Source organism: Trachurus japonicus, chromosome 14 (assembly GCF_045865225.1).
Source record: "Trachurus japonicus isolate A0001 chromosome 14, Traja_1.0".
NCBI lineage: Eukaryota > Metazoa > Chordata > Actinopteri > Carangiformes > Carangidae > Trachurus > Trachurus japonicus.
In genome coordinates this window covers 15818903-15834118 of record NC_140920.1, presented here as the reverse complement: position 1 = coordinate 15834118, position 15216 = coordinate 15818903, and the positions used below count along the sequence as shown (strand labels likewise).

General features: G+C 43.6%; 1 protein-coding gene across 3 annotated transcripts in view; it reads left to right on the top strand.

Annotated features, from left to right (window-relative positions):
- Nucleotides 1–15216, top strand: part of LOC146974543 (ryanodine receptor 1-like) — a 45966-nt gene that overhangs the window by 5354 nt on the left and 25396 nt on the right. For all 3 annotated transcript variants that reach the window (XM_085798014.1, XM_085798015.1, XM_085798013.1), the window contains exons 9-58: nt 58–154; nt 447–521; nt 626–782; nt 906–1070; nt 1209–1330; nt 1429–1615; nt 1707–1842; nt 1946–2041; nt 2158–2276; nt 2377–2510; nt 2642–2883; nt 3899–4091; nt 4194–4410; nt 4485–4589; nt 4730–4833; nt 4916–4999; nt 5092–5251; nt 5362–5509; nt 5629–5834; nt 5910–6084; nt 6170–6378; nt 6489–6847; nt 6944–7073; nt 7187–7347; nt 7438–7600; nt 7692–7778; nt 7892–8118; nt 8535–8973; nt 9053–9628; nt 9726–9926; nt 10359–10470; nt 10584–10727; nt 10886–11159; nt 11252–11366; nt 11475–11607; nt 11704–11798; nt 11876–12011; nt 12120–12306; nt 12411–12522; nt 12639–12759; nt 13009–13178; nt 13281–13501; nt 13586–13676; nt 13783–13923; nt 14012–14175; nt 14266–14344; nt 14541–14630; nt 14722–14862; nt 14945–15022; nt 15102–15177. In XM_085798014.1, coding sequence (XP_085654140.1) covers nt 58–154; nt 447–521; nt 626–782; nt 906–1070; nt 1209–1330; nt 1429–1615; nt 1707–1842; nt 1946–2041; nt 2158–2276; nt 2377–2510; nt 2642–2883; nt 3899–4091; nt 4194–4410; nt 4485–4589; nt 4730–4833; nt 4916–4999; nt 5092–5251; nt 5362–5509; nt 5629–5834; nt 5910–6084; nt 6170–6378; nt 6489–6847; nt 6944–7073; nt 7187–7347; nt 7438–7600; nt 7692–7778; nt 7892–8118; nt 8535–8973; nt 9053–9628; nt 9726–9926; nt 10359–10470; nt 10584–10727; nt 10886–11159; nt 11252–11366; nt 11475–11607; nt 11704–11798; nt 11876–12011; nt 12120–12306; nt 12411–12522; nt 12639–12759; nt 13009–13178; nt 13281–13501; nt 13586–13676; nt 13783–13923; nt 14012–14175; nt 14266–14344; nt 14541–14630; nt 14722–14862; nt 14945–15022; nt 15102–15177 — 8154 coding nt within the window. The remainder of the gene's footprint in view (nt 1–57; nt 155–446; nt 522–625; nt 783–905; nt 1071–1208; nt 1331–1428; nt 1616–1706; nt 1843–1945; nt 2042–2157; nt 2277–2376; nt 2511–2641; nt 2884–3898; nt 4092–4193; nt 4411–4484; nt 4590–4729; nt 4834–4915; nt 5000–5091; nt 5252–5361; nt 5510–5628; nt 5835–5909; nt 6085–6169; nt 6379–6488; nt 6848–6943; nt 7074–7186; nt 7348–7437; nt 7601–7691; nt 7779–7891; nt 8119–8534; nt 8974–9052; nt 9629–9725; nt 9927–10358; nt 10471–10583; nt 10728–10885; nt 11160–11251; nt 11367–11474; nt 11608–11703; nt 11799–11875; nt 12012–12119; nt 12307–12410; nt 12523–12638; nt 12760–13008; nt 13179–13280; nt 13502–13585; nt 13677–13782; nt 13924–14011; nt 14176–14265; nt 14345–14540; nt 14631–14721; nt 14863–14944; nt 15023–15101; nt 15178–15216) is intronic.

Here is a 15216-nt window from a genome sequence, read left to right as displayed (position 1 = left end):
TTTTTTTTCACAAAAGCCTCTCCACTCTCTCACAGCAATGTGTCTCTTGTCCACTAGGTTTTCTGACTGGAGGGTACGTGCTGCGGCTGTTCCATGGCCACATGGACGAATGCTTGGCAATGCCAGGAGCTGACCAAGGGGACGACCAGCGCAGGTGAGCAACATCTGTTCCTGATACACTTTTTTATAACATAATGAAACTCTGTACAGGTTTTGTTTATTCAGCTTTATGCTTTTTGCCACTTTATGCCATTAAACACACCATTGAGTTTGAATATAGAGTTTCTTTTTAGGTCTCTTGCTTGCATTCTGCATTGCTACATAATGATGGAGCAACAGACAAATGTTACGTGCAATGTGCAGCATATCTGTGGAAAGTGTTTGGCAGCGAGAAAAGTCAAAAATAATTAAAATATTTTTGACATTTTTTACTTTGTTTCTCTCAGAGTTGCTCATTATGAAGGAGGAGCCGTTTGCAGCCACGCCCGATCTTTATGGAGACTCGAGCCGCTACGTATTGCGTGAGTGTCTTGATTCCTTGCATTTAACAACATGTGCTTTACAATTATTTATTTCAAGGGACTGAACAAGATGATGATGCTCATTCATTTGTGCCTGTTGGTAGTTGGAGCGGAGGTCACATTAAATGGGGCCAGTCTTTCAGGATTCGTCACATAACAACAGGCAGGTACCTTTGTCTGGATGAAGAGAAAGGACTGCTGTTGGTGGACCCAGAGAAAGCAGTGTCCAAGATGGCAGCTTTCTGCTTCAGAATTTCAAAGGTCAGTGTCATGTAAAGACAAATGTGCCACAGTGTTTGAGACTCCGTTGTTCTGTATGGAGATTCTTTGCAGGCTTAATGAGGAACACTCTTTTTTTTTTTTTTTTTTTAATTAAAACTACAGGAAAAAATCGAAGTGACCCAGAAACGAGATGTGGAGGGCATGGGCATACCCGAGATTAAGTATGGAGAGTCCATGTGCTTCGTACAACATGTCTCATCAGGCCTCTGGCTCACATATGCTGCTGTTGATGCTAAATCTGCCCGCCTGGGTCCTCTAAAGAGAAAGGTAATGCAGAAATGTACATCATGCTCAGAAAATTATAAATTTGACTCAATCACATCTGACAAGTCAGCATTAAAAGTGTAAATGTATTACTGTTGAGAATATACTTGTGTTTTAAGAGATCCTGTGTTCAATTCTTAGGCCATACTCCATAAAGAAGGTCACATGGATGATGCACTGACTGTGGCCAGATCTCAGACTGAAGAGTCTCAAGCTGCCAGAATGATTTTCAGCACAACGGGCCTCTTCAACCAGTTCATCAAGTATAGTAGTACCACTTCACTTATATTTTGTTCAAATCATCACTAAAAAGCTGTTTTTGCTTTGTTTTCACACCATGCTTTTTTTTTCATGTCTTCAGAGGTCTAGATGCACTGAGTGGGAAAAACAAATCTGCCAATCCGGCATCTCTGCCCATGGATGCAGTGGTGCTGTCCCTGCAGGATCTCATTTTCTACTTCCGCCCGCCGGAGGAGGAGCTGGAGCACGAGGAGAAACAGTTCAAGCTTCGTTCCCTCAAGAACAGACAGAACCTCTTCCAGGAAGAGGTTGGTCCACCACTGCATGTTTGAATATAAATGTCTGTTGGTTAATTTATTTGTTGTCTGGTTTGTTATAATTGTTAATTGTCTTGAACAGGGAATGATAACTCTTGTTCTGGACTGTGTTGATCGGCTCAATGTCTACAACACGGCAGCCCACTTCTCAGAGTATGCTGGGGAGGAAGCCGCTGACTCATGGAAGGAGATAGTAAATTTACTGTATGAATTACTAGGTACTGATTTTAGATTTATTCATGTTTCCCCTATCCCACCATCTATTTTGTCTGCGAATACAATGTGCTGACAATCTTCTCCTGCTTCTCCTCTTGAATGAAGCTTCTTTGATCAGAGGCAATCGTGCAAACTGTGCCCTGTTTTGTGACAACCTTGACTGGCTGGTCAGTAAACTGGATCGTCTGGAGGCATCTTCAGGTACCAAAGACAAATAGGAACTCATTTAAATGCTCAATGACTTTTCTATCGTTCCATGTGAAATATATGTGCTTCCAGTGTTTATGTATGTATGTATTGTCACATGTTCATGACAGGGATCCTGGAGGTGTTGTATTGTGTACTGATTGAAAGTCCAGAGGTGTTGAATATCATCCAGGAGAATCACATCAAGTCAATCATCTCTCTGCTCGATAAGCACGGACGCAACCACAAGGTCAGGAACACATTTGAACAATGTTTGATCAGTATGTTGGGGGAAAAAAAGTGAGCACCGGAAGAAATGCCATATTTTTGTTCCTCTGTTGCTTTCCCAGGTGTTGGATGTGCTCTGTTCTCTGTGTGTGTGTAACGGAGTGGCTGTCAGGTCAAACCAGAACCTCATCACAGAGAATCTACTTCCAGGTCGTGACCTCCTGCTTCAAACCAACATTATCAATTATGTAACCAGGTGGGTAAGATTGTGTGAGGTCACAACAGTACATGATCAAAATGCTTTCTGTACTGTTGTCTTGTGTCCTGAGGCTCGGTTTAACTAAACAGCTGCTCTGAGTTATGCTTGGTTTTGTTTTCCTCTTTCAGCATGAGGCCCAACATCTTCCTTGGTACCTGTGAAGGATCCACTCAGTACAAGAAGTGGTATTTCGAGGTGATGGTGGACCAGGTGGAGCCATTCCTTACAGCTCAGCCGTATCACCTGCGTGTGGGTTGGGCTCTGACAGAAGGCTACAGTCCTTATCCTGGTGGAGGGGAAGGCTGGGGGGGCAACGGGGTCGGGGATGACCTCTATTCCTACGGATTTGATGGGCTTCATCTCTGGTCAGGTAAAGTGAACACTTTACCTGTTTGATGTAGTTTTTGCATGTACTTGACCTGCATCGGCAGCACCGCCAGCTCATATTTAGACTAGGGCCGGGACTTTAACGCATTAATTACGATTAATTAATTACACAAAAATTAACTTAATTAACTTAATTTAACGCATTTTAATCGCACTTATTTAAATTTTTTTTTTTTTTTTTTTTTTTTTTTCTTTTCTCACGTGTGTCTACGTGCGGTGCGCCCGCACGCGAGAGAGGCGGCAGTTTGACAGGCTGACTGGCAGAGATGAGAGCTGGTGAAACGCTAGCATGGTTATATAAAACACCATCTCTGATCTCTGCCTGCACATAGATACACAGACACGGGCGCACGCTAAATGCGCTATATAGCGCTAATTGCTCAGCTGCAGCGCTATATCTATGACCTGTCACTGTCACAGGTGCATCTCATCTCATTATGATAGGACTTCACCCTCAGAGCTGTCTGTCTTCAGACTGTCCTGACCTGTCCCTGAACATCACACAGGGACAACATGGAGCTGCTGTGTGATTGGTTACTGAGTTTTATTAATGTTTACATCAGACTGAGTTCAACAAATCAGTTTATGCTACTGTGATTTAAGTAGCCTAGTTAAATACTTCAGTAATCATCATAGTGTATTGGAAGGAAAGACCATTTAATCTGTATGTATCAAATAATTTGCATCCCTAGTCTGTTGGTCTTGGTTAAGTACCACCTTGAATGCTTAAGTTTATGTATTCAGTCATTCAATGGTATACTAAAATCCATGTGAAAAGAAAATGCTTCTCACTGTTCTCTGGTCAAATATTTATATGCGATTAATTGCGATTAATTAATTACAAAGCCTCTAATTAATTCGATTAATTTTTTTAATCGAGTCCCAGCCCTAATTTAGACACTTATTATCTTTCATTCTTTTTTTAATCTTTTGCATTGTCATGTACAGTTTTCATGTGTTTTGACAAATATGAGTTAATTTGCTCTGTGTGTCTGCAGGACGTGTTCCTCGACATGTAGCCACACCAAATCAACACATCCTGGCAGCAGAGGACGTGGTCAGCTGCTGCTTGGACCTGAGTGTGCCCAGCATTTCCTTCCGCATCAATGGGCATCCTGTTCAGGGAATGTTTGAGAACTTCAACCTGGATGGCCTGTTCTTCCCCGTCGTCAGCTTCTCCGCAGGCATTAAGTAGGACGTTGGGAACTGAAAATGAAATGAAATGATTTACTTTTCCTAATCAGCACATTACAGTTATGATATGAGACTGATGTCACTTTATATCTCTTGAAGGTTGCGGTTTCTTCTCGGAGGGCGACATGGGGATTTCAAGTTCCTCCCGCCTCCAGGGTATGCTCCCTGCTACGAAGCTGTGCTGCCACGGGACCGTTTGCGGATTGAACCCATCAAGGAGTATAAGCATGATTTTGATGGCATTCGCAACCTGTTGGGCCCGACTCAGTCCCTCTCGCACACGGCCTTCACTCCTTGCCCTGTGGACACTATACAGGTTAAAACCCTTTTCCATCTCTTTGTCATCTTCACCTTCTCCACTACTGTACACTGAGTTTATTGTCCTTCCAGATTGTACTTCCTCCTCATTTGGAGCGCATTCGAGAGAAGCTTGCGGAAAACAGCCATGAGCTATGGGCTGTTACCCGCATTGAACAAGGATGGACCTTTGGACCGGTGAGTGTTTATAGTGTTGGTTCCCTCTCCTGTAGAAAATAATGTGTACACTTACGATTTATTTCAAATATTTGTTTGTTTTTTAAACTACATTTTTCTGAAATTGCTTTTTAAAACTACTTTTTAAAATCATTGGCAAGTTTCGTGATGACAACAAGAAGCTGCACCCGTGCCTGGTAGATTTCCAGAGTCTGCCTGAACCAGAGAAGAACTACAATTTAGCCATGTCAGGAGAGACACTTAAGTAAGTGTGTACCTTCACTTCCTTAACACAGCTGGCTTTTGTCCTCTTGTTTGACTCATGCCTCATATGATTCATTTCAAAGGACTCTGCTGGCACTAGGCTGTCATGTAGGAATGGGAGATGAGAAAGCAGAGGAGAATCTGAAAAGGACCAAGCTCCCCAAAACGTGAGCTGCAAGATATTCATTATTTCATTTTATTTTGTGATGTCCCCTCTCTTAACATGTACTATTAGTGGTTAATTGTAATTTTCTGGTAGTTACATACAGAGTAATACATATAAACCAGCCCCACTGGACCTCAGCCATGTCAAACTGACTCCTAATCAAAACACTCTTGTGGAGAGACTGGCAGAAAACGGACACAATGTGTGGGCAAGAGACCGAGTTCGCCAAGGCTGGACATACAGTATTGTGCAGGTAGACCTTTTTTTTTTTTGAGGAAGATCCTATAATAATAAATAATAAAAATGTTTTGAAAGTTATTTATTTCATGACAGTCATATGTTTGATTTTCTTTTCTTTTGTAGGATATAATGAACAAACGCAATCCCCGCCTGGTTCCTTACAACCTACTGGATGAAAAGACTAAAAAGACGAATAGAGACACAGTTTGCGCAGCTGTTCGCACCCTCATTGGATATGGTTACAACATAGAACCACCTGACCAAGAGAGCAGTAAGTTTGTACTGCAACATACGTACAAGAGTGATGACAGGAATATTTGTATAGTTTGTTATGTACAAATGTATCATTAATTTGCTCTACCAAATGCAAATGTGTCTGTGTTGCTGTAGGTGGGCATGGATCAGGCAGCTCCCGTGGAGATAAGATCAGAGTGTTCAGAGCAGAGAAATGTTACGGTGTCACACAGGGGAAGTGGTACTTTGAGTTTGAGGCTGTGACGGTTGGGGAGATGAGAGTGGGCTGGGCCAGACCCAGTGTCCGTGCAGACACTGAACTGGGTGCGGATGAGTTGGCGTATGTCTTCAATGGTTTCAAGGTGAGAGAAAGACATACAGTTGTTCATGCCTGTAAAGGATGACAAAGTTTAAGATTAACAATTTTCTTTTTTCAGGCCCAACGTTGGCATGTGGGAAATGAGCCCTTTGGTCGTCAGTGGCAATCTGGTGATGTGGTGGGTTGTATGATCGACCTCACAGAGATGAACATCATGTTTACACTCAATGGAGAAATGTTGATCAGCGACTCAGGCTCAGAGATGGCCTTTAAGGATATTGAGATCGGGGAAGGTAAGTGAAAAACAAATGTTCCAAGGTAGAGACATTAAGGTTTGTGTTTTTAATGTACGTTCATGCATGTATTGATCATCCATAGGCTTCATACCTGTGTGCAGTCTGGGCCTGTCCCAGGTCGGAAGGATCAACTTGGGTCAGAATGTCAGCAGTCTTCGTTACTTTACCATCTGTGGCCTGCAGGAGGGATTCGAACCCTTTGCTATCAACATGAAAAGAGACATTACCATGTGGTTCAGCAAGAGCCTCCCTCAGTACATCGCTGTTCCTACTGATCATCCTCATATTGAGGTATGCATAATTCATCACTGTGCTTTAATGAAATATGTATTTGTTCCCTTTCTGAAGTCATTACTCTCCGAGTTACCCCCTTGTCTCTCTCTCTTTTGTTTACGTTGTAGATCTCCCGGGTTGATGGGACAGTGGATAGTGCCCCTTGTCTCAAAGTGTCACACAAGACATTTGGATCTCAGAACGCAAACACAGATCTGATATTCTTCAGACTCAGCATGCCAGTCGAGTTCCACGAGACCTTCAAAGTCCCAGCCGGGACCACTCTTCTTACTCGTGCCCTGACCATCCCTGAGGATGAGGTGGTAGAGGTGGACCCAGACTCTGACTTTGAAATACTCAAAAAGTCTGCCAGTCGCAAAGAGCAGGAGGAGGAGAAGAAAGAGTCGTCTGTGCCTAAAGAGACCCCTGCCATCAAAAATGGAGAGAACGAGAAGGATGCCTCAACTGAGAAAAGCAAGAAGAAAGGGTTCGTATTGATTCATGGCAGAGCGACTTGTGAGAGGGCTGCAGCTGGGACACTGTCTTCACTTTTATTGTGATTAATTGTTGCTGTTATTTACAGATTCCTATTTAAGGCAAAAAAGGCAGCGTTAATCACACCACCACCCGTTGTTCCCACCATGCCCCGCTTAATGGAAGATGTGGTGCCAGATGACAGGGACGACGTGGACATCATTCTCAACACCACTACAGTACGACTATAACTCAGTCACAATGTTTTATTTTTAACCTTTTTTGTTGAATCGTCTTCATCTTAGACTCTACTAATGTTTATTTCCCCAACACCCCCCTCCTCCTTTCCCAGTACTACTATTCAGTGCGAGTGTTTGCGGGGCAGGAGCCCAGTGGTGTGTGGGTGGGCTGGATCACACCTGACTATCACCAGTACGACCTTCATTTTGACATCAGCAAAGTGAGAAATGTAACAGTCACTGTGGGAGATGACAAAGGCAACATTCATGACAGGTATGTTACTGAGAAGAAAAAGCAGTGTGTTATCATTTAAAAGTGTGAAATTGCAATGGGTAATGTTTTTTGTTTTTTTGTCTTCCTCAGTATCAAACGCAGCAACTGCTACATGGTGTGGGGAGGGGAGTTCAGCAGTTCTCAGCAGACCCGTGTCAGTCAGGAGGATTTTGTGATTGGCTGTCTTATTGATTTGGACACAGGCCTCATGACTTTCACTGCAAATGGAAAAGAGATAAACACATTTTACCAGGTGAGGAAAGCTTTAATCAAGTATTCATACAGTTTCTTATGAAGCTTTGATCATTTAATGCAACCAAACATGTTATGTTCCCTTCTTGCAGGTGGAGCCCAACACAAAACTGTTCCCAGCCGTCTTTGTCCTTCCCTCCAATCAGAATATGATTCAGTTTGAACTTGGCAAACTCAAGGTCAGCACCAGTCCTCATAATCAAGACAAATCCCATGTATTTCTGACTTTCTATGTTTACTGTCGTGCTTAAAGGATAATTCATGTTCCTTATTCCTTATTTTGTCTTGCCAGAACATTATGCCAATCTCTGCTGCCATGTTTCGGAGTGAACGCAAGAACCCTGTCCCCCAGTGTCCTCCGAGACTGGAGATCCAAATGTTGACCCCAGTCATTTGGAGCCGCATGCCTAACCACTTCCTGGCTCCAGAGACAGGGCGTATCAGTGAGAGGCTGGGCTGGGTGGTGCAGTGTATGGAGCCACTGACCATGATGGCGCTCCACATCCCAGAGGAGAACAAGTCAGAGCTGCATCACTCAGCATCTATGATTTGATTAAAGGGATAGTTGAACATTTTGGCAAATTGGTCCATGCCTCGAAAACAACTCTCGTAACGTTCCGTTATTATCTCATAGTGTGGTGAATGTGCAGGTCACAATTTGTCCACGAGAGCGTTTTGGAGTTGTTGGATTGTGTATTTGATGAGTTTGATGAGGAAAACCAAGAAATCCCATTAGCCTCCGTAGCATAGCTCTGAGCAGCTTGCGGCTCTGCTCCGCTGTTCTAAAAATAGCTTGCACCGACAAATAAAGGTAACGAACCTACTGCTATGACTATAGGGATTATGGCAATGGGCCAATTTGCCAAAATTTTGAAATATGCCTTTAAGATTTGCATTTATGTTTATTATTAAATTGACCCCTTGATGTCCTGTAGGTGTATCGATATCCTGGAGCTGTCTGAACATATGGACCTGCTGAAATTCCACTATCATACTCTGAAGCTGTACGGCTCAGTGTGTGCTTTGGGAAACAACCGTGTGGCTCACGCTCTGTGCAGCCACGTGGACGAATCTCAGCTCTTCTACGCCATCGAGGACACCTACCTACCCGGGCCAATGAGGAGCGGCTTTTACGATCTGCTAATCAGCATGCATCTGGAGTCTGCTAAGAGGAACCGGCTGGGAACCAACAAGGAGTTCATAGTCCCGATGACGGATCAAACACGCAGTATCACTTTGTACACCATCAAATCCCATGCTCTACCTGGTGTCGGCCTCACTACGTGTCTGCGCCCCAAACTCCATTTCTCATCCACTGGGTTTGTGGGAACAGATCCAGACATCTACACACTCAGTCCATTCATCCCCTTAGAGGTGAGGTGGAGCAGGTTTGGCATTTTAGGAAACTCTTGAGACACTATTAATCATTTGCATTGTTTGCTCGTATCTCCAGGTGCTGAAGACCAAGGCCCTGAACATGCTGACGGAGGCTGTGCAAGATGGAGGTCAGGCCATGAGAGATCCCGTAGGAGGCAGCGTTGAATTTCATTTTGTTCCAATCCTGAAGCTCATCAGCACCCTCCTCATCATGGGTGTATTCGACGACGAGGACGTTACGCACATCCTGAAGATGATCGAGCCCACGGTCTTCAGCGGGAAGAAGCCAGAGGAGCCTGCTGAGGAGAACGCCAAGGTGAAGGAAGAGAAGGAGCAAACAGCTGTCACAAAAGGAGGAGCAGTGATAGATGAAGAGCGGGAAGCTGTGGCTGAAGAAGAAGAAGAAGAATATGAGGATGATGGATTGGGGGAAGAGGAAGAGGAAGAAATGGAAGAAGAGGAAGAATTAGAGGAGCCAGAGTCCGTCGTGCCACAAGAAGAAACAAACAAGACGGAGCCAACAAATGGTGAAAAAGGTGCAGAGGAAACAGAAAAAGAGATGAAACCTGCAGAGACAGCTGGGGATCCTAAAGAAGAACATCTGGATCAAGGGCTTTTCCAGATGAAGCTTCCAGAGTCCGTCAAACTGCAGGTATTTCTAGACTTTTTTTGAATACACATTTTTTTCCAATAATATTGTAAATGTACACTGCATAGTAAAGATGATTCACTCTGCATTCGCCCTTTAGATGTGCACTCTACTGCAGTATTTCTGTGACTGTGAGCTACGTCACAGAGTGGAGGCCATCATCGCCTTTTCAGACCAGTTTGTCAACCAGATCCAGTCCAACCAGAGGCAGCGCTACAATGAACTCATGCTGGCCTTCACCATGACCGCTGCCGAGACTGCCCGCAAGACCCGTGAATTTCGGTCCCCGCCACAGGAGCAGGTACGCCAAGACAAATGCAGAGAGTCGAGAACAATTGTTAATTGTGTTCCAAATACTCAAAAAGGGTTAACTGCCCTGCATTTCTGCACCGCCTTCTCCGTTCATTGATGTATTTCATTTTGTTCTGGTACAAAGTTGTCAAATTGTAGCTGGAATAAAATCTAAATTCCTAAGTGTCAGTGCAGCTGGATTCAATGCAGAGCATATCTATGAAATCTTCATCATATCCACTGTATCCTGCCATAGCTTCTCGTCACATCCAGTGATCATATATGCAAGAACTTCATTTTTGTTTTTGAGACAGAGTAGAGCCCTGAAAGAAGAAATCCCTCTCATTATTTCACTCATCTGCTTAATATGAGTTGACCTAATATTAGCCCTATTGGCCTTTGAAAATAAGATAACTTGCTTCTTGCTGTTGCTGTTCCGCAGGTCAACATGCTGATGAATTTCAAGAATTGCAATGAGGACGAAGAGTGCCCTGTCCCTGATGAAGTCAGAGAAGCCATGTCGGCTTTTCATAATGCTCTGCTCGCACACTGTGGTCAGTTTTCATCTACATCATCAAGTCTGGCCAAGATCAGCATTTAAAATGAACACAGCAGATTGCAGATTAAGGCATAAGTTACAATTTTGTATTTAAACCTTTACTCTCAGGTGTTCATATTGAAGAAGAAGAACAAGAGGAAGAAGTGGATAATTCTGTCCGTGGACGACTGCTCCGTATGTTGGAAAAGGTGAAGAAATTTCGCGAGAAGAAGGTTGAGGTGGAGCCTGAGCCACAGGAAGATAAAAAACCAAGTGAGTTATAAGTTATAAATGGGGGATTGTTGGACAGAGCAGTGCTGTGTCATTCCCAGAAACTGAAACTTGCTTTCTAGTAACTAGCCACTGGTGTAAATAGTTTGGATTTAGTATCTTTTGCACCACTGCTTCACCTTTTGTTCTCTGTTTACCAGGCACTTTACAGGAGCTGATTTCCCACACTACGATCCACTGGGCCCAGGAGTCCTTTATCCAGAACCCTGAGCTTGTGCGCATGATGTTCAGCCTCCTCCACAGGCAGTATGATGGGCTGGGTGAGCTCATGCGTGCCCTTCCCAAAGCTTATACCATCAATGCGGTGTCAATCCAGGACACCATGGACCTGCTGGAGTGCCTGGGCCAGATCCGCTCACTGCTAATTGTCCAGATGGGACCAGAAGAAGAAAGGCTTATGATACAAAGCATTGGGTTAGTAAAATATAAAAAAATATATTCTGAACACCTTACCTTGAACTGAATTCTTTGAAACTGTACAGTAACTTAATTGTCGTCTTCTACAGGAACATCATGAGTAACAAAGTTTTCTATCAGCACCCCAACTTGATGCGAGCTCTGGGAATGCATGAAACTGTCATGGAGGTCATGGTTAACGTACTGGGCGGTGGAGACTCAAAGGTATGTTTTTTTCTGTTCCACACACCAGGGGGAAGACAAAAGAAGGCAATAAGACCAACTTTATATATTACTTAACTTCATATCTGTAATATTTCCTTCTTCCAACAGGAGATCAGATTCCCTCGAGTTGTGACAAACTGCTGCCGCTTTCTCTGCTACTTCTGTCGTATCAGTCGTCAGAATCAGCGCTCCATGTTTGACCACCTCAGCTACCTTCTCCAGAACAGTGGCATTGGACTTGGTGATTGTCTTTGTTAAATTCCATTCATTCTTGATTTGTTATTCATGATGCGAAAAGTCTGATAAAGCTCACGTTACATTATGTGCTGTTGTGTAGGAATGCGGGGCTCCACCCCCTTGGACGTGGCTGCCGCCTCATGTATCGACAATAATGAGCTTGCACTGGCTCTCCAAGAGCAGGATCTAGAAATGGTAACATATAGTCAGTATGCACAAAACAAGCAATGCACAAAATTGTTTATCACTTTAACACACTGATTTCTCTCTAGGTGGTGAAGTATTTAGCTGGATGTGGACTGCAGAGCTGCCCAATGCTGCTGGCTAAAGGATACCCCGACATTGGCTGGAATCCATGTGGTGGAGAGAAATACCTTGACTTCCTGCGATTTGCTGTATTTGTCAACGGTCTGATTCTTAATTTGTCACAAAATGCAGTGTATGGTAATTCTAGTGTGCATTTGGTTCAGTTTTTTCTCTCTTATTAATAACAGTGTGTCTCTTTCCTTACTGCAGGTGAGAGCGTAGAGGAGAATGCCAACGTGGTGGTTCGTCTCCTCATTCGCAGGCCTGAGTGCTTTGGTCCGGCCCTGAGAGGGGAAGGTGGCAACGGTCTGCTGGCTGCTATAGAGGAGGCCATTAAAATATCTGAGGACCCTGCGAGGGATGGGCCTAGTGTTAAGAAAGACAGACGTTTTCCCATGTAAGCGCTCCGAGTTTTGGTTCAAAAGTCTTGTGATTGTATTTGATTAGTGATTTCGTCCATGTAGCAGAAAGATTTATAACCACCATCTCTTCTTCTGGTAGGTTTGGAGGAGAGGAGCAGCATGAGGAGAACAGGGTGCACCTTGGAAATGCTATCATGTCTTTCTACTCTGCCCTTATTGACTTGCTGGGACGCTGTGCTCCCGAGATGCATGTAAGCTATTTAGTAGCTGGACTTATTAAGCAGGCATCGGAAGAGAGAAAAATTATGATAAAAGGAAATCTTATTGAAAATGCCATTATAGAAAACCTGAGCTTTTGTCTCTGCAGTTGATTCAAGCTGGTAAGGGAGAGGCTCTGAGGATCAGGGCCATTCTGAGATCTCTGGTCCCTCTTGAGGATCTGGTAGGAGTCATCAGCCTTCCTGTTCAGATTCCTTCTTTTGGAAAAGGTAAACACTTGAGAGACCATATTGATCTGCACCCTTAATCAATGTTTATCCATTTTATCTGCACATGGAGTATAATGTTATTTTCCTTACAAGTGCTTATTCAAGCTTAAGCTACTGTATGTGTAACATCACCATATCTAGTATACAGCTGTATGGTGAAAGCTTGTTTTACGATCAGATAATTTCTGTCCATTTTAAATATATTGTTAGTAATTTGTTTTCCAATATGTTTTTTCATGTCATGTTTAGACAACAGCATCATAGAGCCAAAGATGTCTGCCAGCTTTGTGCCGGACCACAAGGCTCCCATGGTGCTGTTCCTGGACAGAGTGTATGGTATTGACAACCAGGATTTCCTGCTCCATGTGCTGGAGGTGGGCTTCCTGCCTGACATGAGGGCTGCTGCCTCTTTGGACACGGTGAGCTACAATCAATTAACAAATATACGTTTGTGTTACGTATAACATCCTTGGAGGGGAGAGCAGGATAATAACCATACTGTTGGGTTTAACTCACCGCAGGTTAGCTTCAGCACCACAGAGATGGCTCTCGCTTTAAACCGCTACCTGTGCTCTGCCGTGTTACCGCTCATTACCAAGTGCGCCCCGCTCTTTGCTGGAAGTGACCACCGAGCCATAATGATCGACTCCATGTTGCACACAATCTACCGGCTGTCTCGTGGCCGAGCCTTCACAAAGGCCCAAAGAGACATCATTGAGGAGTGCCTCATGGCTTTGTGCAAGTGGGTTTAACCTCATGGCAAACATTTAATGTGAGTTATTTCCTGATTCATAGTGGAGAGTGAGTCTCACTATTTTTCTTTTAGACATCTACGTCCATCCATGCTTCAGCACCTGCTGAGACGGCTGGTGTTTGATGTGCCCATCCTCAATGAGTATGCAAAAATGCCACTGAAGGTATGAGAACCTTCAAACTATTAAAGCCCCAATTTCCCTTTGACTTCAGATGTTCTTCTGCTATTATATTTTTCATTTTTCACGTTTATATTTTTGTGCCCTACAGCTTTTGACCAATCACTATGAACGTTGTTGGAAATATTACTGCCTCCCCAATGGCTGGGCCAACTTTGGAGTTGCATCAGAAGAGGAGCTGCATCTGACCCGCAAACTGTTTTGGGGGATCTTTGAATCACTTGCACACAAGGTGGAACTCCTGCAAAATGATTTTTTTCTTGTTCTAGATGATTAACTGTGTACGTGCATATTATAAAACCTTGTTATTGTGATTCCAGAAATTTGACGCTGAGATTTTCAAGATTTCAATGCCTTGCCTCTGCGCCATTGCCGGAGCCATTCCTCCAGACTATGTAGACGCCAGCTACTCCTCCAAAACAGAGAAGAAGGCATCAGTAGATGCAGAGGGAAACTTTGACCCAAAACCGGTAGAGACCACCAAGTGAGAGGATTTTTGTCATTGTCTCTTTCAAGACATTGTTTCATTATCACTCTGTACAATGATTAAAGCCAAGTGTACTCTGATCCACAGCACTATCATCCCTGAGAGACTGGATCCATTTATAAACAAATATGCTGAATATACGCATGACAAATGGGCCTTTGAAAAGGTAGACCTTCTGTGTTCATTCAGTGTTATTACTCATAATAGTCTAACACTGCTTGTTTGTTAGTTTGACCAGAGCAAATTTACATTAAATGCGGGATAGTTATAATGCCAAATTGATAGAAACTTGCTGTAAATAAGAACAAAGCAATTATATTTGTAAGCATGAGCGACAGCCCTAACACATGTTGTGTTTGCAGATCCAGAATAACTGGTCATACGGTGAGGTGCTGGATGAAAATGCAAAAACTCATCCCATGCTCCGACCGTACAAAACCTTCTCAGAGAAGGTAGGTTCCCTGTCACATGGTGCGGTTAATCTTTCCATGTTTTTATTTCATCTGTCGCTTCATCAGATTGCTCTGATTTTCCTTTTGACAGGACAAAGAGATCTACCGTTGGCCAATCAAGGAGTCAGTCAAAGCCATGCTTGCCTGGGAGTGGAACCTAGATAAAGCTAGAGAGGAAGAAGAGTCAGAGAAGAAGAAGGCAGCGTCACGAAAAATCTCACAGACTGCTCAGGTAAAAAGCAGCTGGATGGATGCACACGTACTTTTTCCAGAGAGGTTATTGTACAATTCATAAAATCCTCTTTCTGTCCTAGGCAACCTATGATCCAAGCCATGGTTACAGTCCACAGCCCATTGATATCTCACACATGGCGCTTTCAAGAGACCTGCAGGTACGGCAGTAGGTGTTAGAGGCATATAACCTTAAATCTTCACGTTTCGTCAATAATCAGAATTTATTTCTGTTCACAGTCAATGGCAGAGCAACTAGCAGAAAATTACCACAACACCTGGGGACGGAAGAAAAAGTTGGAACTGCAGGCCAAAGGTCAGATCGTTTTTTAGAGACAGGAACTTACACATGAAA